This window comes from Chionomys nivalis, chromosome 16, assembly GCF_950005125.1.
Source record: "Chionomys nivalis chromosome 16, mChiNiv1.1, whole genome shotgun sequence".
Lineage (NCBI taxonomy): Eukaryota > Metazoa > Chordata > Mammalia > Rodentia > Cricetidae > Chionomys > Chionomys nivalis.
In genome coordinates, this window is record NC_080101.1 from 30,800,690 (window position 1) to 30,827,023 (window position 26,334).

The following is a 26,334-nucleotide window of genomic DNA, read 5'->3' on the forward strand; positions in this document are numbered from 1 at the left end:
CCCTCATTGTCCACCATGTCCAGAGAGTCTGGTTTTATCCCATGCTTTTTCAGTCCCAGTCCAGCTGGCTTGGTGAGCTCCCAATAGATCAGCCCCACTGTCTCAGTGGGTGGGTGCACCCCTCGCGGTCCTGAGTTCCTTGCTCCTGTTCTCCCTCCTTCTGCTCCTCATTTGGATCTTGGGAGCTCAGTCTGGTGCTCCAGTGTGGGTCTCTGTCTCTATCTCAATCCATCGCCAGATGAAGGTTCTATGGTGATATGCAAGATATTCATCAGTATGGCTAGGTGTTCATTTTTAAAGTCACTCTATAGTGTCTGTATTTTTTGAAAACATTAAATTTCTGACAATGCCAATTACATTCACACTACCATATTCCACTCTCTTTCCCCCATAATCTTGTAACAATATCATAATGTAAAATGTACTTAGTCTAATTTCGAAAGTTTGCATAGTCTATAATAGTCTCAAACTTGTGTTAATGTCCAAAGTTCAAAGACTTTCCTGAGATTCATTTAATGTCTTTACTGTAATACCCTATAATATAAAAATCAAAAAGTATATCACATCCTCTAACATATATAGCACAGGACATACATTACCATTTCAAAATGTAGGGAGGGGAGCATACTGGACCAAAGCAAGACTGTAAACCAGCAGGGCAGACTCTACATCTTCATGTCTGATGTCCAAACGCTGTTCAGATCTCCTCTCTGTTCAGCTTTGTTGCCTGCAACACACTTCTTTCTCTTGGACTGGTTCTACTGACTGTTAACAGCTCTCCTGGCCAGGTATCCCACATCTGTGGAATATTTAAAATCTCGTGTTCTCTAATGCAATTCAGGTTTCAACTTCACAGCTTCATAAAATGGCCTCTCTACTACACCTCCACTCAGGGCCACCCACGACACATGCCTTGCCTCGACTGCTTTCTTTAGGCATGGAGGCAAATTACATAACCCATTTCTTCTATCCTGAACTCTAATGCCAGAACCATATGGCCAAACTGCCAAGTTCAGCACCAAACTGAGGCTGCAACAAGGTCCCCGTTTTCAATTACATCTTCACTGGTTTCTGCTTCTGATTGTTACCTTCAGTGCCTAAGCTTGTCTGTCTGTTTCTGTTCAAGTATCGGAATTTCATTCAACCTATAAACTCTGAAGGTTAAACTATTCATCTTTCACAATCTAATTTTTGTCCTATATGTTTTGTTATTAAAATGTAGGATTCTAGTCGTATTGACATTGATATTGTAACACCAAACTGTATAATCTATATTTATATTGTCATCCAAATGCAAAATGTCTCTCATAGGCTCATTTACATACACAGTTGGTTCGCAGCTGATAGAGCTGCTGTGTAAGTTTCTGACACTTTATGAGACAGCTAGAAATGGAACATCAGGCAAGCATTTGAGGACCTACATAGCCTAAAACCCTGCTTCTGTTCACATGCTCTGCTTCAAGATCAGGCATAATATGAACAGATTATTTTTTGAATTTGATGAGAGTGGTAATGACTGTGTATCATTAATTTGTTTTACTACAATAAAGACTGATCCGTTTATGTATAAGAGAGCTTTCCATAGAAGACAGAATGTCATGAAATCTAGCTACTTCATAAACCTAATAGAAGATAAAGGGCAAGTTCTTTGTCTTACTTCCATGCTTCTACTATTAGATAGCCCAAAAATCTGTAAGTCGTTTTAATTTATTCTTCTATATACTTATTTTAGAAGGAATATTTCATAAAATAAACTTATCATAGTATAAAAACTAAATGGTTAATTTTGTTCTTTTCCAGTTTTAACTGTTTTTACAATATATGTAATTCCTTACAAATGTTTTCATGGTAATACTGAGTGTTGTCTTAGCTGTGAATCAAGAGTGAGAACCATGTATTGATAATACAGAATCTTGGAAATTTGGAATGACAAAATTAATTAGGAATCACAGTTGCTTGTGAAGAGTAACCACAAATTTCTCCAGTTAATCTTTAAATCTAAGTAAATTCAAACTATACACACACTTAAATATGTGCAACATATTTTTGTAAAATTAACATATGGCTATACATATATCTTTACAGAGATCATACCAGTAAATAAACAGAAAAACTTTGTTTATGGTTGTCTTTTACATTACACTGTTGCTTCCTTGACTTTATATAATGTTTGCCAATATGGGAAATGATTATTTCATTTTACATCACCAGAGAAATAAATAACCTAATAATATATGTCACAAAATAATTTTTAAACTGAAACTTGATTTAAGTTAGGGAGTACAGGAAATATAAGATTCAACATTAAGAGCAAAACAAATAGGGTTTATAACAGACTTTCCTGTATGTAAAATAGATTTGTGTGTTCCAACTGCAGAGAATATTTTTCATATAAATGATACTGGTATAAATAACTAATGGTTTTCTAGCTAACTTATGCTTTGTATGGTAAATAGCCTATATTTATAGTGATTATGTATCAAGAGAAATGGAACAGTACATGCATGCCGGGTAAATGTGAGCAATTTATTAGTTTGGGCATGAATTCAATTTATCTGTCATATTGACTTACCAGGGTATGCTCAGTTTATGCAAAGACTTTATTAGTTTGGAAGAGAAGCAGCATAGCTGTAGTCTTCAATATTTAAGTTTAGAATTAAAACCTTCTGTTCTGTTGATTTGCAAGCAGAGAGAAAACATAAAACTTTCCTACAGCAAGTATCTTTTTTACCATAAAAGGTAAAGAAATAATCTCATAGGAAATAGGTTAATTTGAATTTTTTCTATTAAATATTTTAGCAGTCTTGTGTTAGTAGACTCACTTCTGTGCTTTTCAATAAGCAGTTGCTTCAAATGTTAGGACCTTTATCTTTACTTTTACCTATTATTATCAGGTCTATTCATTGATATTTTTAATTTTATTTTGAATATAATTTCTTATAAGGAGAACAAAGTGAAAAGATATCACACTGGTATTCAAATCCCATACATACTAAGGTAAAATAACACTTTATAGAATTTTAATTTTTCTGTATTCAATAGATCACATGAAACTGATCATAAATCATTTAAAATAAAATTATAAATATTATCGTTTAATTTATGTCCTGAAAAATATTTATAAAGAGAACTTTAACTTTCATTTTAACTTTGTTAAAATAATCTCTTGAAATCTATCAATAGAGTGTGAGAGGATTGAATAATGAGGAAAATATATTAAATATGATTAGAAATAAGCTTTTATTTTAATTATAGACATTAGTGGGAGATAATAAATGTATATCTACATTTCAAGTATTATCAACAAACTTTGCTTCTGGTTCCACAGAGTAGCTCCTATCGAAACAGTCTTCCTGGGGAATAAAGTTACAAAGATGGGAAAAGAGGAACTATTTGAAAGAACAAAAGAGGAAAAACATAGCTGGAAACCTAAAAAAGTTAACTCTGGGGGGAAATGGGACAGGCAATGCATGTTTCTCATATATGATTTTGAGTTTAGTCCAAGACCAAAGACAAGCAGGCAACAGGGAATTATAAAACACTGCAAGAAAAGCCAGAGTTTTAGTAGTCAGGAAAAAGAGTCCTGTGTAATTGATGTAATCGGAAATGAAAAGTGAAATCCAGGAGGCTGAAAAGCAGAGAATAACATTCTGAAGACTTTGGGATTCCTCCTCAGTGACCTGGAAGGAAGATTATATTTTGCTATTGTTAAGGGGAAATCGACATTGAATGAGCTACACAAAGGGAACAAAAACATGAACCACTCCCCCTCACAAGAAAAACAAGCTATCTAGTTTGCTTTTGGCCTGTAAAAGCTTTAGCCTATAAAAATCTGATACTCATAGGAAGGCCTTAAGAAACGTATTTTTTTTTTCGAATGACACTTTATTCAGTCATTTTCTTTACAACTGAAACTCTAGGAATTCAAAATTAACATCCTTGCCCGTGAGCTTCTTGTACACACCAGAAAAAGTTTCCACCTTGTGCTCCACGTTGTTCTGCTGTGCTTTGTCTAAATGAACCTTTATGAGCCGGCTGCCGTCCAGTTTCACACGGATCCTTTTGCTCACAATCTCACTCGGGAAGACCAAGTCCTCAAGGATGGCCTCGTGCACTGCTGTGAGCGTGCAGCTTCTGGGGCGCTTCTGCTTATTTTTCGAACGGCTTTTCCGAGTTGGCTTGGGCAGAATTCTCCTCTGAGCAATGAAGATTACCTGTTTCCCGCTGAACTTTTTCTCCAATTCACGAACCAGCCGGACTTGGATTTTTTGGAAGGGTTTCAGCTGAGGAACTGGTACAAAAATTATGATGGCTTTCCGGCCACCACCAACTTCAATTTCCTTGGCCGCAGTGATGTTGAGCTCCCGCAGCTGCGCCTTGAGATCCGAGTTCATCTCCAGCTCGAGCAGCGCCTGAGAGATGCCAGACTCAAACTCTTGGCGCTCGAGCTGAACATGGCTCGCCCTTACGGAGTGCCGGCTTGGAAAGAGCAAGAAACGTATTTTTTTTTATGAGCATCACTCTCATTATTCAAGTACCGCATAAAGTAATCGGGTTACTGAAAATAAACAGGAGACCACAATCCATTCTCAGGCAAAACATATTAAAGATAAGATGTGCATAAGCCAGATGTTACACCCTCAAGTATTTTAAACCCCAATGGTCATAACCGTTAAGGGAAATATTCTTACAATAAATGGAAACCTTAAAATCTATGTAGAGTGGTATTGCTGGATCCTGGGGTAGGTTGATCCCGAATTTCCTGAAAAACCGCCACACTGCTTTCCAAAGTGGTTGCACAAGTTTGCATTCCCACCAGCAATGGATGAGGGTACCCCTTTCTCCACAACCTCTCCTGCAAAGGCTATCACTGGTGTTTTTGATTTTAGCCATTCTAACAGGTATAAGATGGTATCTCAAAGTTGTTTTGATTTGCATTTCCCTGATCACTAAGGAGGTTGAGCAGGACCTTAAGTGTCTTTTGGCCATTTGAATTTCTTCTGTTGAGAATTTTCTGTTCAGATCAGTGCCCCATTTTTAAATTGGCTTAATTAGGATTTCAAAGTCTTGTTTCTTGAATTCTTTATATATTTTGTGCGCCCACCCACTGAGACAGTGGGGCTGATCAAATGGGAGCTCACCAAGGCCAGCTGGACTGGGACTGATGGAGCATGTGATCAAACCGGACTCGCTGAACATGGCGATCAATGAGGGCTGATAGAAGCCAAGGAACATGGCACTGGGTTTTGTTTCTACTGCATGGAGTGGCTTTGTGGGAGCCTGGTCTGTTTGGCTGCTAACCTTCCTAGACCTGGATGGAGGGGGGAGGACCTTAGACTTCCCACAGGGCAGGGAACCCTGACTGCTCTTTGGACTGGAGATGGAGGGGGAGGGGGTGGGGTAAGGGGAGGGAAATGGGAGGAGGTGGAAATTTTTAATAAAAATTTTAATAAATTTAAACAAAAACAAAAAAATCACTAAAAAGAAAGAAAATTCATATGTATCTTGGTAAAGAGTAAATAAAATAAAATTATTGTTCTTAGATTTAAAAAATCTACGTAGAATAAAATAATTGGAAATTCTGAGTCTAAAATTTAATTTTGGAACTATCAGCTCAATCATAAATCCCAGACCCAGGAAACTACAGAAAATGAACAGTTTCTTCTACAAACCATGAGGCGTAACTTGTAGATTCAAGGATTCACTTGATAAAATTACCTTAAAAATCATTAGAAAAGCAACCCATACAGCATACAAACAGAAATTATTTCTTCAACTCCATTGATTAGTTAAGATGACAAAAAAAAAAGGATTTTTTTTCTTGTTTTTTTCTGTGTACCTATCCTCGATGCAAGGTCATGTCATATGGGAAAAGTTATAACTTCTTGCAATTCCTTGAATGTATTTTCCAATATTGCTTTGGCATCTTGTTGGCTGAGGTTGTGTTTTAGACTATAGAAATTTTTAATCAGTTAATTAATTTTTAATTTATTTTCTCCCCTTTTTAATTCTCTTAGAAAATAATTGATTACATATGTAACTTCCTGTGGAATGCATATGGATTATATATTTAAACAATATAGTGCATATATATGTGTGTATATACATATAGATAGATACAAAACAAATAGTATTCAATTTCCTTGGTGACTATTGTCAGTTCAATAGTTATTGTCTGATAAATAGTAGTATTACTTTTTAATAATTATAATGATCCCTGATTTATTATGAATTTAGATGTCTTTTAATATTCATAAGAAAATATATCAAGATCCACATGTATGGAAAATCTTGAAAAAATATAGCAGGTAGTTCAAATTACTTACATGAATTGAGTCATAATTTTTATAAAGATTATCTTTCAAATTTATGTGCTTATTTTAATATAAGTCATTAAAATTTCAATAATTTTATTTGTATTTGCAAAATATTAACCTTTTTTTCATTCATTATCCAACTTTAACTTTGCAGAAATTAATAATATTATCTTGATGTAAGCTTTCTTTCTTTTTTAATAAATAATAAACAATGAGAATAATTTACCTACCAGTCAATACAGGCAATTTTTAAGTGGGCCAGAACTTTGATTAAATCTTAAGTGTTACTGAACTCAAAAAACTGTCAATTATTAGAAAAATGAGAGCCATATTTTGTAATTTTATATTACAATGATTTTTAATTACAGATTAAATATGCAGAATATCTATATCAGCTTCAGAGAGTATGTGGGAGTTTCCTACTTATCAAGTTTTTCTCCATACAAGCAACAGAAATTACTACAAGGAATGGTGGATAGTTTTAAAATAGGACCCAATTGTTTTTGGCAGCTGTCCAAGAAAATGTGGACTATAAACTAGCTATATCCTTGGGACTGACCATACTTTGGAAATTTCTTTTTTTTTTTTTTTTTTTAAGCTTTCAAAAATTATTTATTTCAAAAAATTTTTATTTTTTGGAACAGGATTTCTCTGTGTGACAATCCTAGATATCCTCAAACTTGCTTTGTAGACAAGGCTGGCCTTTAACTCACAGAGATTTACCTGCCTCTGTCTCTCAAGTGCTGGGATTAAAGGTGTGCATCACCACTGCCCAGCAATTTTAAAGTTTTTAAATAAAAACAGCTTCAAATTTTTCTAGTGTCCTGGTTGATGTTTTGTCAACTCAACATAGCCTAGGGTCTCAATGTAAATGTAAACTTGGTCGAGAAGATGACCCCATTAGGTTGGCCTGTGGGCATGACTGTGCCACCGCTGGGCAGTTGATCCTGGGAATATAAGAAAGCAGACTGAGCAAATCACGGGGAGCAAATCAATCTCATTCTTCCACTGCTTCTGCTTCAGTTTCTGCTTCCAGTTTCCTGCCTTGATTATCTCCTGGCTTCCCTTAATGAGTGTAACCTCAAAGGAGGAGTAAACCCTTCCTTCCCCAGGTTGCTTTTGTCACAGCCACAGAAGGCACAACAGGGCATCTAGTGTATACAGTTACATATTTAAACCTTTGAGGATAAATAGCCCAATAATGCATTGTCTTCATAACAAAAAAAAGTTTCTATATTCATATTAAAAGATGAATTTCAAATTTTTCTTAGAGTTTGTTAAAAAGTTTTCTGGTAACTCACATTTTTCATTTCTCTTATTTAATACATAATTTCTATTTCCATAGAGATAGGACACATGGGACTAAAGTAAAGAATGACACAGAAAGACAAAACTTGAATTGACATTACTATGGTTTGAATGAAATTAGTTGGGAGATACCTTTCTGGTACAAAACTCCACGTAGTTTTCTTTAGGAAACAGCTTTGAATACCCTTCCTGTTATGCAAATAGTCTACTTTCTCTGAAGCAAGAAGGTAAGCAGCGTTACATATGGGTTGGTCCTGTCAACAGCACCAGGTGAACTCCTAGAACTAACAAATCCTCCTCACTGTGTGAGGGAGTCATCTTGAACATACAGTGCAGAGGAAACGTCAAATGCATTCACCTCAGTTGTCTAAAGGAAACCATGGGAGAGGCATCACCTGTCATGAAGAGCTGCTTCCCAAAGCTGCAACAATAGTTACTGCTTTGTGATTATATATAATAAGAAAACATTTTATTTATCAAGAGACATGCACAATTTTCCACCAGTATTGCAGACAATCAGAGCAGAATGTTTACCTAACTCATCATCTAACATGTATTTTACAAAGAAGATTTAAACAATGTTTTAAAGATTTCTTTTGTTACTTCTTTGTTCATATTATTATTATTATTACTAATCTTACAAAGTGATGAGATCATATATGATTTCAGACATATTTCATTTTTGATTGATAATGTCCTCTTTTTAATTTCAACCACTCAGTTTTACCCAGATTCTCACCCATTTTATTCTGTTTTCTTCTTTTCTCTTCACCCCTAATGCCTTTATTTCAAATCTTCTCTATCCTTTTTTGTTATTCTGATTTTTACCCACATTTTCCCATCTAGCATTTAACAGTCAAAACCTAGGATCTGCATATGAGAGAAAATATAGAATATTTGTCTTTCAGACTGGACTATCTGACTTAAAGAAATAATCCAATTCCACAATCTATATATTTAATAATTTAATTTTTATCTATAGATAAACACAATTTCTGTGTATAAATGTACTATCTTTAATTTCTTCTTTCATCTGTTATTAGAATTCTAGAATGTAAAAACACCCTTACAAAAGGGGCAATAAACACAAATTGTGCAAATGTCTCTGTGATAGGACATATTGTGCTTTGGTTTTAGGATCAGAAAGTGGTATTTCAGAGTCATATCATCCTTCTATGTTCATGAAATTCTATTTATAAATCATCGTGTCTGTTTCTAATGCTGTTGGGAATACTTAGGCTCTGAACTGTTTCCTATCTTCTTTAGGCAATTGCAATGTGAGGCTTCTGGCTTAAATTTAGATATTTGATGCACTTTGAACCAAATTTTGTTTAGGGAGAGAGATATTAATCTAATTCTATTTTTCTGTACATGAATATACAATTTTCCCAACACTAGTTGTTTTTCAGTGCATGATTTTTTTTTATTTTTGTCAAATATTAGGTATCCAGAGGTATGTGATTTTTAGCTTTCAGTCACATATGCCCTGCACTGGTGTGCTTTTGCCCTGGTCCCAAGCTTTAAATATCTTTTTCATTAAGGCTCTGTTTTGCAGTGTAGTAAAAATAAAATTTTCTTTATCATTATGGCTTTGTAGTATAGTATGATGTCCATAATTTTATGCAATTAGTTGTCTTATTCTGCTTAAGGTTATTTGTGCAATCAATGGCCTTTTGCGTTTTCAAACAAACTTTAAAATTGATTTGTCTATTTCTATAAAGTCTGTCTCTAGAATTTTGATGGAGCTTGTTTGGATCCATAGATTAATATATATAGTGTTGCCAATTTCATAATATTAATTTTGACAAACAAAAGCCATGGGAACTCTTTTCTTCCTCAGTGTTTCTTGGATTTCATATTTATGGTATCATAAAGTTTACATTATAGAGGTCTTTTACCTCCTTGCTTAGTTTTATTCTTAGATATTTATGAGGTATTGATGAACGGGTTATTTTTCCTTATATTTTAATTACCAAGATAGTAGTTTATGCTATTGATTTAATAATGGCTTTACTACTATATTAGTATTTATCTGATCCAGAAGATTTTTGGCAGAATTGATGGGGACATTTAATGACAGAATCATACTGTCTGCAAATAGAAAGAGTTTTACTTTTTTTCTAATTTGGCCCTGTTATGATTCTTTGCTCTAGTTAAGACCTCAATCACTATCTTGAACGAGTATAGAGAGTAAGTATTCTTGTCTTCTGCCAGATTTACAAGAAAAAGCTCTCAATCATGATGTTTGCTATAGGATTTTTACATATGACCTTCTTATGTAGAACCTCCATTGATTTTATCAAAAGATGTGTTGAACACTGAAAAAGGCCCTTTTTGAATCTAATAAGGCAGTCATGTCATTTTTATCTTTTAGTCTATTCCTACAGTGTATCACATTTATTGATTTGCATATGTTGAACCAATTTTGCATGTTCTTTCTCTAACATGACCCCTACTTTGACTTATCAGTACTATGTTAAGAATCCTGTACTTGTGAACATTAAGGAGGTTGATCTGCCGTGTTCTTATTGTGTTTTCATGGTTTTGGACTCAGAATTATACTGTATTTATAGAATTTGAAGATGTGGAAAAATAGAGACCATTTCTTTACCTTGAGTTCTGTCATTACAGCAAATTTATATAATAAATATAAGGATGGGACAGATGGCTCAGTTGTTAAGGGTACTTGCTGTTCTTTCTGAGTATCTAAGTTCTGTTCCAGAATCCATGTCAGGAGTAACAGACATCTGTAGCTTCAGCTCCAGGGAGTTGGATTTACAGATGTCTGTAACTATGCCTCTGGCCGCCACCGGCTACTACACTCATGTTCACATAGTCACATGTAGACACACATCTACACATAATATAAATGATAAAACAATTAATATAAATAAATTGCTGAATTTTGTAAGTGTCACTATCATATAGATATTAGTGATCAGAATATTTTCTTTCTAATAACAATGGACCACATAGGAATTGTTTCTAATTTCTGATTTAGGAAATGTTGTCACTGTATAAATATCCTCATCTTTTCCCTAGAATCCAAACTTTTATCTAAGTGAAATGCTCAGTTCATGTGCTTCTATAGGGAGTTTTGAGCCATCTCACTACTACATACAAACATATTGAATTGAACTTTAAAAAATGAAAGTACTGTTCCCTGAAGTTTAACTGAGTGTTCTGCCAGGGTTTGAGGATAACTCTGACTTCGATCTCAAAGCTTGTTAATGTTTTTCATTAAGAAATTCTCATATAAAGACTCCGATTTTTCCTCAGAAAGGAACAAACTTTGAACAAATCTATTCGATATATTTTCAGTAGTTTTTCTTCAGCAAGTAATTTTTGATAAATTAACCCTGTCAATGGATTACATAATAGTCACTCATTATCATTCCCCTATTCTTCTCTGAAATTACCTCTTAGCCTCTGTAGTTAATTGACTCCATTTCCACACTACATAGCTACTAGCCTATAATTATGCTAGAAACTCTGAAACCGCTTTTATCAAATTAACTGATAATGGTTTAAGATTTTGTTTCATTTATAAAAGATTTTTGTTGCACACTTATGACAGTTATCCATTAGAAATCTTAAAATCCTTGTGTAGTCTTAACTTTCCAACAGCACAACTAAAAATGTTAAAAAGTAAAAACTCACGAGAGTATTACATATACAATCACTTCCTCTATTGTCAGATCATTCATATTAATGAAGCTAAATTATACTGTGTAATCAGAAAACTGTCATTAATTTGACATCACAACCTTGCAAGATTAGAGAAGAATAGTGGAATGAAATTTCAAGTAACTAGTAATTTTCATATAGAGAATTCATAAATCTACTCTATTTAGGAAAATTAATTTATAAACTTTGTTAGTCTTCATAATCTAAACTGGCAAACTCAAGAATTTATAGTAAAACAGTATGTGTTGACAATGTCCTACAACAAACTAAGGGAAAGATCTGAGCTGCATTAAATTTTGAAACCTGGTAATACTTTGGATTGATGTAAAGGTACCATGTAGTAAAATCTTCACCAGGATAAATAGGCCTCACATATATAATATTTAGATTTTGCAATAATAGCTTACTCTTGGTCTGATATACCAATGAAACATCTCCCAATTTTACAAGAATATCAAAATTTACAACTGTAATTATTTCTAATGTCTAAACTGCTTAGCAATCCTGATAGGACTAATGACCCTTTCCTTCTTCACATCCTTAGTCCTGCTGTCTTCTTGCCTTGTTTTTTTTTCTAATTTATATCACTCATACATTTACTTGATTTTCCTTTTTGTCTTTTTTTGATTTTTTATTTAATATTTTCAGGCTGTAGTTTAATAGCAATTGAGGTCTGGAAGTAAAATTTCAGATAATGTAGATCCCTATAGTTTCTTTTTTTTATTTTTGTTCAGTTTATTATTTGATGCTTTTTTGTTTCTATTTTATTTTATTTTTTTATTTTTATTCTTTTTTAATTAAAATTTCCACTTGTCCCCATTTCCCATTTCCCTCCCCCTCCTCCCAAATATTGCCCCCTCCCCCCACTCCCCTTTCCCTATCTCCGCCATGCTCAGAGAGTCCAGTTTCAACCCATGCTTATTCAGTCCCAGTCCAGCTGGCCTTGGTGAGTTCCCAATAGATCAGTTCCACTGTCACAGTGGGTGGGTGCATCCCTCGTGGTCCTGACTTCCTTGCTCATATTCTCCGTCCTTCTGCTCCTCATTTGGGCCTTAAGAGCTCAGACCGTTGCTCCAAATTGAGTCTCTGTCTCTATCTCGATCCATCGCCAGATGAAGGTTCTAAGGTGATATGTAAGATATTCATCAGTATAGGATAGGATCATTTCAGATTCCCTCTCCTCAGTTACCCACTTATTTTCCTTTTAAAATTATTTTTATTGAGCTATATATTTTTATCCGCTCCCCATGTTTCCTGAACCTCCCCTTTACCCTCTTCCATGGTCCACATGCTCTCAATTTACTTATGAGATCTTGTCTTTTTCTACTTCCCATATAGATTAAATCAATATGTGTCTCTCTTAGGGTCCTCTTTATTGTGTAGGTTTTCCGGGATTGTGAATTGTAGGCTGGTTTTTCTTTGCTTTATGTCTAAAAGCCACTTATGAGTGAATGCATATGATATTTGTCTTTCTGGGTCTTGGTTACCTCACTCAATATGATGTTCTACAGTTATATCCATTTACCCCAAAATTTCAAGATGTGATTTTTTTTTCTGCTGTGCAGTACTCCATTGTGCAAATGTACCACATTTTCCATATCCATTCTTTGATAAAGGGGCATTTAGGTTGTTTCTAGATTCTGACTATGACAAATAATTCTGCAGTGAACATACTTGAGCACATGTCCTTGTGGTATGATTGAGCATCTTTTGGATATATACCCAAAAGTGGTATTGCAGGGTCTTGAGGTAGGTTGTCTCCTAATTTTCTGAGAAACAACCATACTGATATCTAAAAGGGCTGTACCAGCTTGTACTCCCACCAACAATGGAGAAGTGTTCCCTTTACCCCACAACCTCTCCAGCATAAGTTGTCATTAGTGTTTATGATCTTGGATATTCTTATAGGTGTAAGATGGAATCTCAGAGAAGAATTGATTGGCATTTCCTTAAGTGTCTTTAAGCCATTTTAGATCCCTCTGTTGAGAGTTCTCTGTTTAGGTCTGTACTCCATTTTTTTTTATTTTTTATTGGATTATTTGTTATTTTAATGACCAATTTCTTCAGATCTTTGTTTATTTTGGAGATCAGCCCTCTATCTAGGATTGGTGAAGATTTTTTTCCCATTTTGTAGGCTGCCATTTGTCTTGTTGACTGTGTCCTTTGCTTTACAGAAGCGTCTCAGATTCAGGAGGTTCCCATTTATTATTTGTTTCTCTCAGTTTCTGTGCTACTGGGGTTATATTTAGAAAGCGATCTTTTGTGCCAATGCATTCAAGCATACTTCTCACTTTCTCTTCTATTAGGTTCAATGTTGGTTTTATGTTGAGGTCTTTGATCCATTTGGACTTCAGTTTTTTGCATGACGCATATGGATCTATTTTCTTTTTTCTACATGTTAATATCCACTTATGCCAGCACCATTTGTTAAATATGCTTACTTTTTCCATTTTATATTTTTGTTTCTTGGCAAAAATCAGGTGTTTGTAGGTGTGTGGATTGATATCTGGTTCTTTGTTTCAGTTCCTTTGGTCCTCCTGTCTGTTTTTATGCCAATACAAGACTGTTTTCAGTACTCTTGCTCTGTAGTAGCATTTGAAGTCAGGGACCATGATGCCTCCAGTAGTTCCTTGTTGACAGAGATTTCTGTCCGGCCCTCACCTGCAGTCATTCAGTCCCAAAGAAACACACAGAGGCCTACATTAATTATAAACTGGTCGGCCTATAAGCTCAGGCTTCTTATTAACTAATTTGTACATCTTAAATTAACCCATTATTTTTGTCTGTTAGCATGTGGCTTGGTACATTTTATCAGTGAAGCATTCATCTTGTTTCCTCTGTGTCTGGATGATGACTTCAGACTGATTTTTACTCTTCCCAGAATTTGCCTGTTCTGCTTGCCTTGCTACTGGTCAATCACTGTTTTATTAAAGCAATGAACCAAAAAACCTTTATAGTATATGAGAACATTAGTCCAAAGCACTTTCCCCCTGTTTTTTCAAAACAAGAATTCTGAATCGAATCTCCTTTGTTTAGCTTTTTTTAGACCATCACCAAAACAACTTGTAACCAACACTCCAAACAAACAAAAGCATGCATAATCCGTTTTTTTGTTTGTTTGTTTTTTTTTTTTTTTTTTTTTTTTTTATGTGGGCATAGTTTTCTAGGTACTTCCTCCTGATTGAGGCACTGATCATCTTATGGGGACCTATAGAAAGAAAATTTTGAACTATAATCAAGTATTGACAGGAATATTATGTGAGGCTTGATTATCTCAGCCAGCAGTCTTGAGGCTGTTCTTGATGTAGAACTCAGAGGAAACTTCCCAGACACATCACTTCATATATACATATATATGTATAAATTGTATTCACATATTCATGTATATGTATATATATATGCATAAAAATTTGTGTACAGAGGCCAATAGAACAGGTGGGACATGGAAGCAAATGTCAATGTCACAAGTTTTCTTTCCAAGAAAATAAAATGAATTTACACTGAAATATTGCTAATCAAATGGACAAATAGCAGTTTTATGATGTGGGATGTTCTTTTTAAATGTTTTGTCTCTATTTGTTGATGAGTAAAGCTGATTTGGTCAATGACTTAACAGAGTAAGGTCAGGCAGAATATCCAAACAGAGATATATATAGAGAGAGTAGGCAGAGCCAAGGAGATGCAAAAGGAGACAAATGCCAAAACCTTGCCCAGTAAGCCACAGCCTTGTGGTAATACACAGATTAATAGATATGGGTTAATTTAAGATATAAGAGCTAGATAGAAATGTGTCTAAGCTTTTGTCCAAACAGTGTTGTTTTTGATATATTTTCTGTGTAATTATTCATGTCTGGGCAGCCAGGAATGAATAAACAGTCTCCCACAGTTTTACACTCGGAGAAAAGTACATGTATCTTGAATTACAAGCAGTATGGCCTGGGTGGTAAGTTTTCTTGGTTTCTTATCTTACTGGAATTATTGAAACTCAGTCCTGGATCTTATATATGAGAGCTACACAAAGAGAAGTCAGTATGTGTAGAGGCAAGTAGCTGATTTTGTGTGTGTGTGTGTGTGTGTGTGTGAGAGAGAGAGAGAGAGAGAGATACAATATAATGTCAATATAACAATTTTTAGTAGTAAATACCAAAAAAAATACTGAAAATATCACATTATTTCCTGAAAACTGAAGTTTCTAAGTACTAAAATAATTGACCACCGATCATGAAGAACTTAAGAAGCAAAAGTTTTCCCTTGGAAAATTGATAGAACAAGCTGCATGGGCTAATGCATTATTCCCTTTCCTCTACATAGCCTTTAACAGTTTTCTGATTTAAAAGAATTTAAAATTAAATTTCGACATATATAGAATCCCCAAATATCGGCATATGAAGTGACAATTATCTGTGGCATCTGGTGTACAGATTATTGGAAAGGTATTATGAATAAAATAAAACTAAGATTTAAGGTGCTAGACTACTGTCTATGATAAAATGTGAAGAGTCAACAAGTAGATTTCAGTTAAAGAGACTCAATTTTCATGCATTAATTACTCATATATAAAGTCTCTTATGTAATGGAACATTTGGACAGATAAAATTGCCATATCTGCTTATGACTGAAAAGTCAGATGAAATTACTCATTAAGAATTTAGAAATTTCCTGGCAGTGGTGGTTCACTTACTGGGAGGCAGTGGCAGGTGGGTCTCTATGACTTCAAGGTCAACAGGTCTAAAGAGTGAGTTCCAGGACAGTGAAGACTACACAGAAAAATGCTCTGTGGAGAAACAAAACAACAAATCAAAACAAAAAGTTAGAGCTTAAAAGTCCTGAATCATAGGCAGATATTCCAAATCTTAATGTTTACAAACAAACCACTAGTACAGATTTTAAGCTTGAATATTTTAGATAATTTAAATGAAGAGAGTGGTGAGGTCACGTTCACATTTATTTGATCCTTTTTCCTTGCTATTTTATTAAATGGTTTTCTCATTTTAATTATTTCTTTGAAATTACTTAAAAAGTTTTTTTTTTTTTAAATTTTATTTTACATTTCACCCAGAGTTCTCCATGCCCCCATGGTGGGATGCTTTGCTCAGCATTAATGCAGGAGAAAGGGGGTGGGTCCTGCCTCAACTTAATACTACAGACTTTGTTGACTTCCCATGGAAGCCCTTACAATGTGTTTTCATCATCTTCTCCGTCTTCTCTGACTCTTTCCTGGTTCACTTCTGATTCCTTTTCTACCCAATGTTGTTTCTTGTTTGTACCTTTGATTTAAAAAAATCAACAAACTACAGTTTGTACTACCCTTATACTTGTGGACATGTGACCTTTGCTGAACACAAACAATCTACCACGGCCTGCATCTTGAAACAAAACTGACTCTTCTTTCTCCAGCACCTACCAACTTCCCATAACTCTTTCTGTGTGGATAGGTATTTATTCTTTCCTCCTATTACCATCCTAGAATTCTGCCTCCCTCAATCTTGCAAAAGTCCCCTGAATATTTTCTCAAGTACTGTTTAACTATTTTTGCAATTGTGCAATTGTTTCTGGAAAAAACCTCCCCCGTTTTGTTTTTTTGTTTTTTTGTTTTTTGAGACAGGGTTTGTCTGTACCTTTGGGGCCTGTCCTGGAACTAGCTCTTATAGACCAGACTGGCCTCAAACTCAGAGATATTCACCTGCCTCTGCCTACCGAGTACTGGGATTAAAGGCGTGTGCCACCACCGCCTAGTTTTGGATAACCTGAGTGTTCCCCTACTTTGGCTTTTACCATCTTCCTTCCCTCTATTCTTTCATAATTCCTGAACCTTACTAGGATGGATTTGATATAGTTGTCCCATTTAAGGCTTATAATTCTGCACTATCTTATTCTTTGTACCTTTATTGGTTGTGGGTCTCTATGTTAATCATGATTGATTGCAGAACAAACTTTTCTAATGAGAACTAACTGAACCACTAAACTTTTGGATCTAAGGTTAACTCTTTAGATATTAATTTAATAGTATATCAAATCAACAGAAAATAGCATTACATTCTTCCATTGCTCTCGTCAACTGTCTTGTCACAGTTTTTTTTTGTTTCATTAACCATGTGTCAAATATTAAATTTAACTTGAGAAACAGACCTTAAATCCAATCAAAAGTAATTGGTTTCTTCCATGCCCATAGTGCTATATTGCACCACTGTATGTATAGATATACATATACAGCATATAGATCTTCCTAGATTTTCTCATGTTTTGATTTTCAATTTTCACACATAAATGACTCATGATCTCTTTCCTCCTTTAGTAGGATACCTAGCACCTATGAAAGCTAAGAGTAGGTAATGAGGCTCTTGTGTGACTATCAGCTTCATTTTTTCATGTTCTTCTTCAAGTAGGTGATATCTTCAGCACTAGAGACATACTGTAAAGATCCAAAGGATGAGTAGAAACATAGACAACAATCTGAAAATGTTTCAGATTATATAAAACTTCACTTGCTGAGAACTCTTAAAAAGGTAACACAGTCCTAGTTCTTCTGGTTTTATTTGTTAGTCCATGGTGTCTGATAGATAATGGTCAATTGTTATAGGGAAATTCAATTTAAGTGTTTTTTATAACCGTGTATGTATATATTTTAGAGATAATTTTGGTTTCCAATGATCTTGTGAAATGCCTATGATGTTTGTTATCTCTTCCTATATGGCTTATATATGCTGCCCTTTTATACCCATTTCCATTTAACTCATCTTCAATTATTAATGTGTAATGCTTTATATCACAGTGTGGTGTTTTCCTTCCCTTGAAATATACTCACTACCATCATTTACTAATTTCCTGATGTCTGTATATATTTTAAACAGAAATTATCTATCTAAAGATCCAAAAATAACATCAGAAAATTAGACCAAAATACACAGTATTTGTTATTTCTGCTTCTGAATTCTCTTACCTAGAATTGCATCATTTCATATTTCTGAATTGATAAATAATATTCCACTGTGTAAATGCACTCTATTTTCATTATCCATTCTGTATACAGCTGACATCTAATATTTTCTAATTCCTTTTATTAATGAATAGAACAGCAATGAGTATGAAGGAGTATGTATCTCCAGAATAAAATATAAAGTCCTATGAGTACAGCTGAATCCTGTGAGAGACCCTTTTCTAGTTCTCTGTGAATCCTATACTCTAGATTTCTATAGTTGATTCATCATTTTCACTGTCATCATCTTGAATTAGTCTTTCCTTTCCGTTTATCTACACCAGCATCTGTATTTGTATCCTAGAATTTAGCCATTCTGATTGAGGTAAGATAAAATCATAAAGTAATTTAATTTAAATTTCCTGATATATAAGATTGTTGAGTATTTAAAAAAATGTTTCAGTTATTTGCATTTTGTCTTTTGAGAAATCTTTATTTAGCCCCGAGTCCCATATTTTAATTGGTTTTGTTTCCCTCATGTTTATCTTTTGAGGTCTTTGCCTATGCCAGATATAGAGCTGGTAAGGTGTTCCCCATTCTGCAGAATATCATTCCCTGAGGAAATAAATTTAAGTATATTTTCTAACTTCTCATATATCTGATTCAGAAGACAAAGTCTTATTCTGATGTATTTGATCCATTTGGAGCTAAGTTGTTTCGTTTTCTACACTTTTTACTTCATGGATCTTATATCATGCACCCCAATTCCACTCATCTCCCCATCCACTCACTTCTGCCATCTACCCTTGCAACCTCCTCAAAACTAAACAAAGTTCAAAAACAAAACCCACACTTAAAAACATACAAACAAAGGAACCACAGCAAAGTCTCAGAGTGGAAGCGATTGTGTGGCACAGTGAGTCACACAATATATGCTTTAGTTCATACATCTCGCTGCAATGAGTCATTGGTCTGTTTTGAGACATTTGGCAGGATAGCAGCCCCTGCTCCCTGCATTATATAACATGTGGTGGCATCCATGGGGAAAACATGCCCTCCCCCACCTCTTGCCACCTGCCTCAGGTAGGAGAGCTAGCCTCAGAGGCGTGAGAACGGAAGAGCTGACCCTCTCTGTCACCTACCGCAGCAGTCTGGAGAGTGGGCCCTACACCTTGCCTGAGCAAAAGCGTAGAGCTGTTCCTTGTGGTGAGTGTGCACAGGTGAGCTACAACTGAGGGCTTGAGAGTAGGAGAACACATGCAGGTCCTTGCTCATGCTGCGCTGGGTGAACTAGTTGGGACAGTACTGGAGAGCTCACCTGGGTGGTGGAAATGAATTAAAGTTGGCAGACTGACACACCCAGTTAGCACCCAGGCCCAGAATCAAGTCGGTGAGTTAGCCCACCCAAATATCCACCTCATTTATGAAAATCTGGCATATGTGAAGGGGCTAGACCTGCAGCTCCCACACTTCAAGATCTCCACAACGCACACCAAATCAGGATGCCCAAGAGGGTTCCAGTGAGCTGAGTTTTATGCTGGATGATGAAGAAAAAATTTAGTTTCATTATATTTGGAGTGATTGAAGTTGATCAACATCATTCATTTAATATGTCTTTTCTCCATTGCCTATCATCTGCCTATTTAAAAACTCAATGTATTAGGTCCTCAATTCTATCTCATTAATGAATGAATCTCTTTTTCAGTACCTTTCTGTTTTTATTACATTAGCCCTAGTGCATAACTATAAATCCTGTGTAATGAGAGATTCTCTTTATTGTATAGTACTGTTGTAGTTATGCTGTGTCTTTTGTATTTACATATGAAATATAAGATTTTTTAAATTTCTGTGAAGAATTACATTTAAATTTTGATAGAGATGACATAGAATGTGCTTCTGGAAGTATGAACATTCTCCTATTGTATTAACCCTACCAATTAACATGGGAAGAGGTATTTCCATTTTCTTGTATCTTTTTCGGTTTTATTTTAAAGTGACGTAATGCTTTCATTATACAAGGCTTTTACTTCCATAGTTTTACTTATTCTAAGATACTATTTAGTGCATTGTGATTGTGATTATTTTTCTGATTTCTCTCTTGACCATTGTCATTTGTATATAAGATGACTATTGATATTTGCATGTTAATTTTATTTCCTGCTACTTTACTAAATGTGTTTATCTGATAAAAAATAATTTATTCTCTTTGGAAATTTCAGAGATAGTAATACAAAGCTTGGGAATTGAGTAACAGACACATTTTAAAATATGCTTTATTCATACAAATTGTATGAACTATGTCCCTTCACTGTCATCGGAAAAAATAGGATAAAGAAATATATATACCACAAGGCAAGAATCAAGAAGTACCAGTTCAAACAGAAAAGTTGATTTAGCAATAAATACCACTTTTTACTCTTTTTACTCTTGCAGAGGACCTAGCTCATTCCCAACACTCACATAGTATCTTTTAAGCATCTCTGATTTCATATCTAATGTCCTCTGAACTCTACAGGCACCAGGTATAGACAGAGCACATATACATACACACAACACACACACTGAATAAATTATATTTTAAGAAACATATCCATTTATAATTGAAATATAAAAGAGAACAATCTATGGTTCTGTTTTGAGTTATTATATAGATGTTATTGTCAATCATTAAGACAAAGAACAAGAGAGAAACTTTTTTCTAAATAATTAAAATTAGTTAATATGAATACTCCTTTTGAGATACCTAAAATTATATGGACAAAATATAAACAAAATTTTAGGAAACAGTTTCCTATAGTCACAGATATTGAACTTACTTTGAAGATGACTTTTCAGCCAACAGACATTCTTCAGTGTTTGAGTACCTACTACATAGACAAATGTATGCACATGGGTAAAGAAATATACTGGTAGCACTACCCATACTGAGGGCAATGAACATAACTGATTTGCTCTGTCATAATAATCTTCCCAATTTTTGGTTTTGTTTGGGTCTGGAATAATTTTCAAGGAGGAGTAGCTTTTATGTTATAGTTAAACAATGAGAGTCAAGTGGATCCTCTATAAATTTGTTTAGATTTTTATCTAAACAAATGGAGTTTTAAAAATAATGCCACATGTGAGAACCTGATAATTTTTTTTCGACAGGATGTCACTAAGCAGATTAGGTTGGTATTGTCCATACAGGGCTCTGCCAGGCTTTGTGTACAGAGTTCTGGGATTAAAGATGTATACCACCCTGGCTTCATTCAGTGTTTTTAAAGTTAGGATTTATGTTCAGATATTCAGGATATTCTGCACTAGGGATATTTTGTCTGGCCTCATCAAGGCAGCACTGCTCTAGAACTTAGGATGTACTTGGGTCCTGAAGTTAAGACACAGAAAGTGTTTGATCCCCTACTTAGGCATAACAGGTGTAGGCCTTTGCTACTAAAATCTTCAAAATAATTCTTGTTTTTGACATTTTCATCTCTAGAATCAGGATTCTGAAGGATTTTTGAAACAAGAAAACAAATACTGGACTTTCTCATGGTGCTAAAATTAAATATTGCAGTTTGTATTTCCATTAACTATCCTATAAGAATGAATTTAATAATATAATTTTATATATAGCAAATGTTTTGTCTTCTCCGAAGATGTAACCTAAGATCAAAAGCTTAACACAGAATTTCTGCACACTGCGCCCTGGTGTCTGCGCTCGGTGTCTGTGCTCGGTGTGCTATTACCCAGTTCGCGAGCTTCGGGCAAGGGAGCTGGAGGTTAAAATACACACAGAGAGACAGAGAGACAGCGACACGGATCATCCTTGAATTCCCCAAGAATACCCCCTTTATTGTGTTCAGGGGCAGATTATATAGAGATAGCCAAGCCCCAGCCAAACCCACCAGAAACCACTCTCCTGCCATCAGGAACTCCTGAAGGTCTTGTGCTCAGAGCAGCTGTAGGCACTCAGATCAGGGGAAAACAAGAAATTCAGGATCTGGGGTCTCACTGCTCCCAACATATAATTCCAAAAGAAAGTCATGTGCAAAATATACACTTTAGGATACCAACATTATTAGAAGAAAAAAAGGATCCAGAAAGGTTGTGTATGCATAGATCTCCATACAAAGTTTAATATATCTTAAATGCATCCCTTGGATCCTAGGAATTCTATTGAGAGTTGTGTATATAAAAATAATAAATGAGTAGCTATAAAATAGCTAAATATGTAATGCATGATGTATTGAAGAAATAAGACTCTAATGGTATAACTGAAAAATTTGCAACACTAATTACTATCTATACTATTGAGTCATATGTATGCAAAATTAGAGGAAAACTAAGTGACCTTATGAACTCCTTAATAGTAAAAGTTCATGATATTTTTATCCTTCTTAGTTATTGTTGTACACAGATAACATTCCAAAACATGTGAAAAACAAATCACTTAATTTGAGGCACAGAGTCCAGAGGCATTGAGTCTGTTACCATACTTGTGCGGAGCAAGGCAACAGATAGGCAGTCGTGAATCAGGAGCTGAAGCAGGGAGCTTGCTTGCATCCGATCCATAAATACTAGATAGAGAGCTAACTGGAGTCAAAATATATCAAGTATCTGGTGAGCATTTTCATCTGCTTTTCTTTCAAATTCAACCAAGCTCATTCAAAGATGCCAGTCTAAATTTCTTCTATTTCATTACACCTTGCTAGCATAAATATCTTTTTGTATCCAGTTATTTATTAAATCGTATTTACTGAAGCATCAATAGTTTAGAATATTCATATCCTACTGATCACACTATTTTAGGTTTGTTTACTCATATTTTTCTGTAAGGCTTCTCTAATGATAGTTAAGTTATTTAATATATATTTCCTAATTTTTCTGATTTGGGGTTTATACATTTACCATACTAAGTATAATAATCAGAGCTGAGAGATACAGAACCAAAATTAGTCACACACACGGATCTCTCTCTCTCTCTCTCTCCCTCCCCTCTTTCTCTTTTTTTCAGCACACAATCACTCTAAGAAGATGGGGAACCATCAGTGACCAGCTATGTTTGAGAGCAGAGAACCCAGAAATTGCAAAGCTCAAGAAGCTAGAAGCCTCAGAATAAAGGTTACAACGATGCTGTCCAAACCTGATGTTGGTTTTTCAATGCTTGCATACTTAGCATAATATCTCAACTATATGGCTCATGGCCGAATAAAATAACTCCACTGAGTGAATTAATAGTTCCTACATAGCATTTATGGCTGTGATTATTTTATCTTTCAAATATTGCACTTTGAGTGGACAAAATGACACAAGATCCTTGCTACAGATAGAATGCTTATTCACTTTCCTTATTTGTATGTTGAATCTCCACCTCCATTCTTCAGGAGTTGGAGATAAGGCCTATTAGGAAATAAGTTTAATGAGGTCATAAGAGTAATAGATTTAGTGTCCCTGGTACCAAGTAACACACATCTTGGAATAGATGTATAATAACAGAACAAGAGAGTGAGTTTACAAGTAAGGTAAGGGGCTCTAATCACATATAAGATTAATCTAAAACCTTAATAATAGACTTCAAGTTTCCACAGTTTAGAAAGAAAAATGTTTCATGTTTAAGTCACTCACCTTGTTTATTATTCTTCTATGACAATCCACATAATTAAATAAAATCTTCTATCAGGATGATTTTAGAATAGAAAATATCACTTATAACAATTTTTTCATAATAGAATGATTATCTACCATAATGTATTCCCAAATACATTTTTTTGTCTACCTCCCACTCCAATGGGTAAAGTTTCAGTCCAATTTGCCAATATATATATATATATTTTTTTAGCTATGATAAGGTCTTGTTGTGGTCTGTGAAGTGCAAAGATAACTCTGCTGCAGCTGGAACAGGAAATGCTAACTATCAAATGCCAAGCACAGATTATTCCTGCTGGCACAATACTCAAAAGAAACAGGATATGTGCAGAGCTAACATCACAAAGCAGAATGTACTTGATCAGAACGATCCCAAACCTCGAGTCCTTCCTGCCATTTCCAAAGAACTGAAAGCACATTTGGACTGTGTGCTCTCTAATGCCCACGGTTATAAACATCCTTATGGTTTAATCAATTATCACTCAGGTTGTCTATCACTAGCCACTAAAAGCATCCTAATAGAATCAAGCAGTAAATGAATTACTGCGGGGATCTATCATGTATCATCTAATAGTGTCTGCTCTTGTATGTGGTGGCTTAGGAATAGATTAGAATTTAAGTTTCATCGTCTGGGGTTGCTAGGGAATTAGATAGACATCAGCTACTTTCAATCTCTGAGACTTTTAAACTTCCCATTCCTGTTTTCTTCAGAGACATCGCTTTCTTATGAGCCTTTTAAATTAGTTTGTCAGAAAACTCATCTCACACAAGTGGATACTAATCTCCTTGTCAATAGGTACACAGAAAGATAAATGCAAATACACCAGGCCTCTGTGTGTTCTGTCACTATTGTGCTGACTCTCAGAACAGAGTTTAGTTCTTAAGTTCCTATTGGTTGTTTCCTTCTTTACCTGAGGAAAAAGTAAGATGAGAACAACTGTTAATCTAAATTACAAGGGAAAATGCTGGAAGGAAGAGGGTGAGTTTTGCCTCCATTTTAAGATCTAACTCAACACCCATGTAGGCAACTTCAGTTTAATAAAAGAGAAGCTACTTTAAAAGAAAGAATAAAAGAATTACACAAAATTCCCCAACACTTGAGAATTGCTGGTTTTAGCAGCCACTCTTTTGTACTCCTAGGTATGGAAATTCATAAGAAAGCTACAAAAAAAATTTCCCCCCTTGTTCTCTCATACATGTAGATTCAGCATACTTAGACACAACACAGAGCTGTTTATTTTTATGTCTATTATTTTATGTCTATATATTTAACTATATACTCTGTAATCTTAAATCAGTAGGTCCATTATCTTATAGGATTTTTGCATAATTAATAATCATCTGGGAATAACTAAGATTATTCCTTAGGCTAAATGCAATAGTTTATTCAATACTCATAATTGTTGGATATCATATCTGCCTAACATAGTTTAAAAAACTGAAATATTAATACATATATTTTAAAGATAAAACAGTTATCAAATAGTAAGAGTCAAGATTTGATCTTATTGATTCATATTTGGCCGATTTGGGGTTATTAAATATTGTTTTTATTTATTCTTTGAGATTCTGATAAATATTTATTCCCCTCCAATGAATCTTCCCAAATCCACCTCTAGATTCTTTGCCACTCAGTTCATATCCTTGTTCACTCTTAAGAAAAGAAATGGGGATGTTCTATCGGGAACTCACCAAGGCCAGCTGGCCTGGGTCAGAAAAAGCATGGGATAAAACAGGACTCGCTGAACATAGCGGACAATGAGGACTACTGAGAACTCAAGAACAATGGCAATGGGTTTTTGATCTTACTGCACGTACTGGCTTTGTGGGAGCCTAGGCAGTTTGGATACTCCTCTTACTAGACCGGGATGGAGGTGGATGGTCTTTGGACTTCCCACAGGGCAGGGAACCCTGATTGCTCTTAGGGCTGACGAGGGAGGGGGACTTGATTGGGGGAGGGAAATGGGAGGTGGTGGTGGGGAGGAGGCAGAAATCTTTAATAAATAAATAAATAAATAAATAATAATAATAATAATAAAAAGAATTTAGGAAACTGTGAAACACACAAAAAAAAGAAATATAAAGAAAAGAAACAACAGTGAATGACAAAATCCATTTGTCCATTTTGTGTTGGCTGACAACTCCTGAGCATGAGGCTTGCTCTGGAGTGTGGTTGGTACATGCAGTAATATTACAGTAAAATTTAAAAAAAAAAAATGCTCTCTCCCAGCGACGCCAATTGTCAGTATCTCCTTGCCTAGGAGTGAGAACTCATTCCCTTTTGCCCTACTCTTGCAGAATTTCATCTAGTTTGAGCTTGCACATGCCATTTCCATGATGTCATATACTTTGTGAGTTAGTATATTCATGTTCCATTTGTGTCCTGAACACAGTTATTTCTTGAAATTTCTAGAACTTCTTCCTCTTACAATCTTTCAACTACCTCTTTTACATAAATCTCTGAGCATGAGGGTAGAGTTG

The 26,334-nt window shown here is 34.9% G+C and overlaps 1 protein-coding gene across 1 annotated transcript; it reads right to left on the bottom strand.

Moving 5' to 3' along the window:
- Positions 1-3,902: 3,902 nt before the first annotated feature.
- On the bottom strand, positions 3,903-19,503 carry LOC130888275 (40S ribosomal protein S7-like). The gene is made up of 3 exons (XM_057791194.1): positions 19,371-19,503; positions 16,489-16,579; positions 3,903-4,479 (listed from the first exon to the last, which is right to left on the bottom strand). Exons 1-3 carry the CDS (start codon positions 19,501-19,503, stop codon positions 3,903-3,905), a joined length of 801 nt encoding a protein of 266 aa, XP_057647177.1.
- Between the last annotated feature and the right edge of the window lie 6,831 nt (positions 19,504-26,334).

What these genes read in the sequence shown, in the direction of transcription:
- LOC130888275 (XM_057791194.1), bottom strand. Translation starts at nt 19,503, where the DNA reads ATGAGCAAGGACCTGCATGTGTTCTCCTACTCTCAAGCCCTCAGTTGT. An exon ending in CCACTCTCCAGACTGCTGCG is followed by an intron (nt 16,580 to 19,370) that starts GTAGGTGACAGA and finishes TTTAAATCAAAG; the next exon opens with GTACAAACAAGAAACAACAT. An exon ending in GAAGATGATGAAAACACATT is followed by an intron (nt 4,480 to 16,488) that starts GTAAGGGCTTCC and finishes GCTCTTTCCAAG; the next exon opens with CCGGCACTCCGTAAGGGCGA.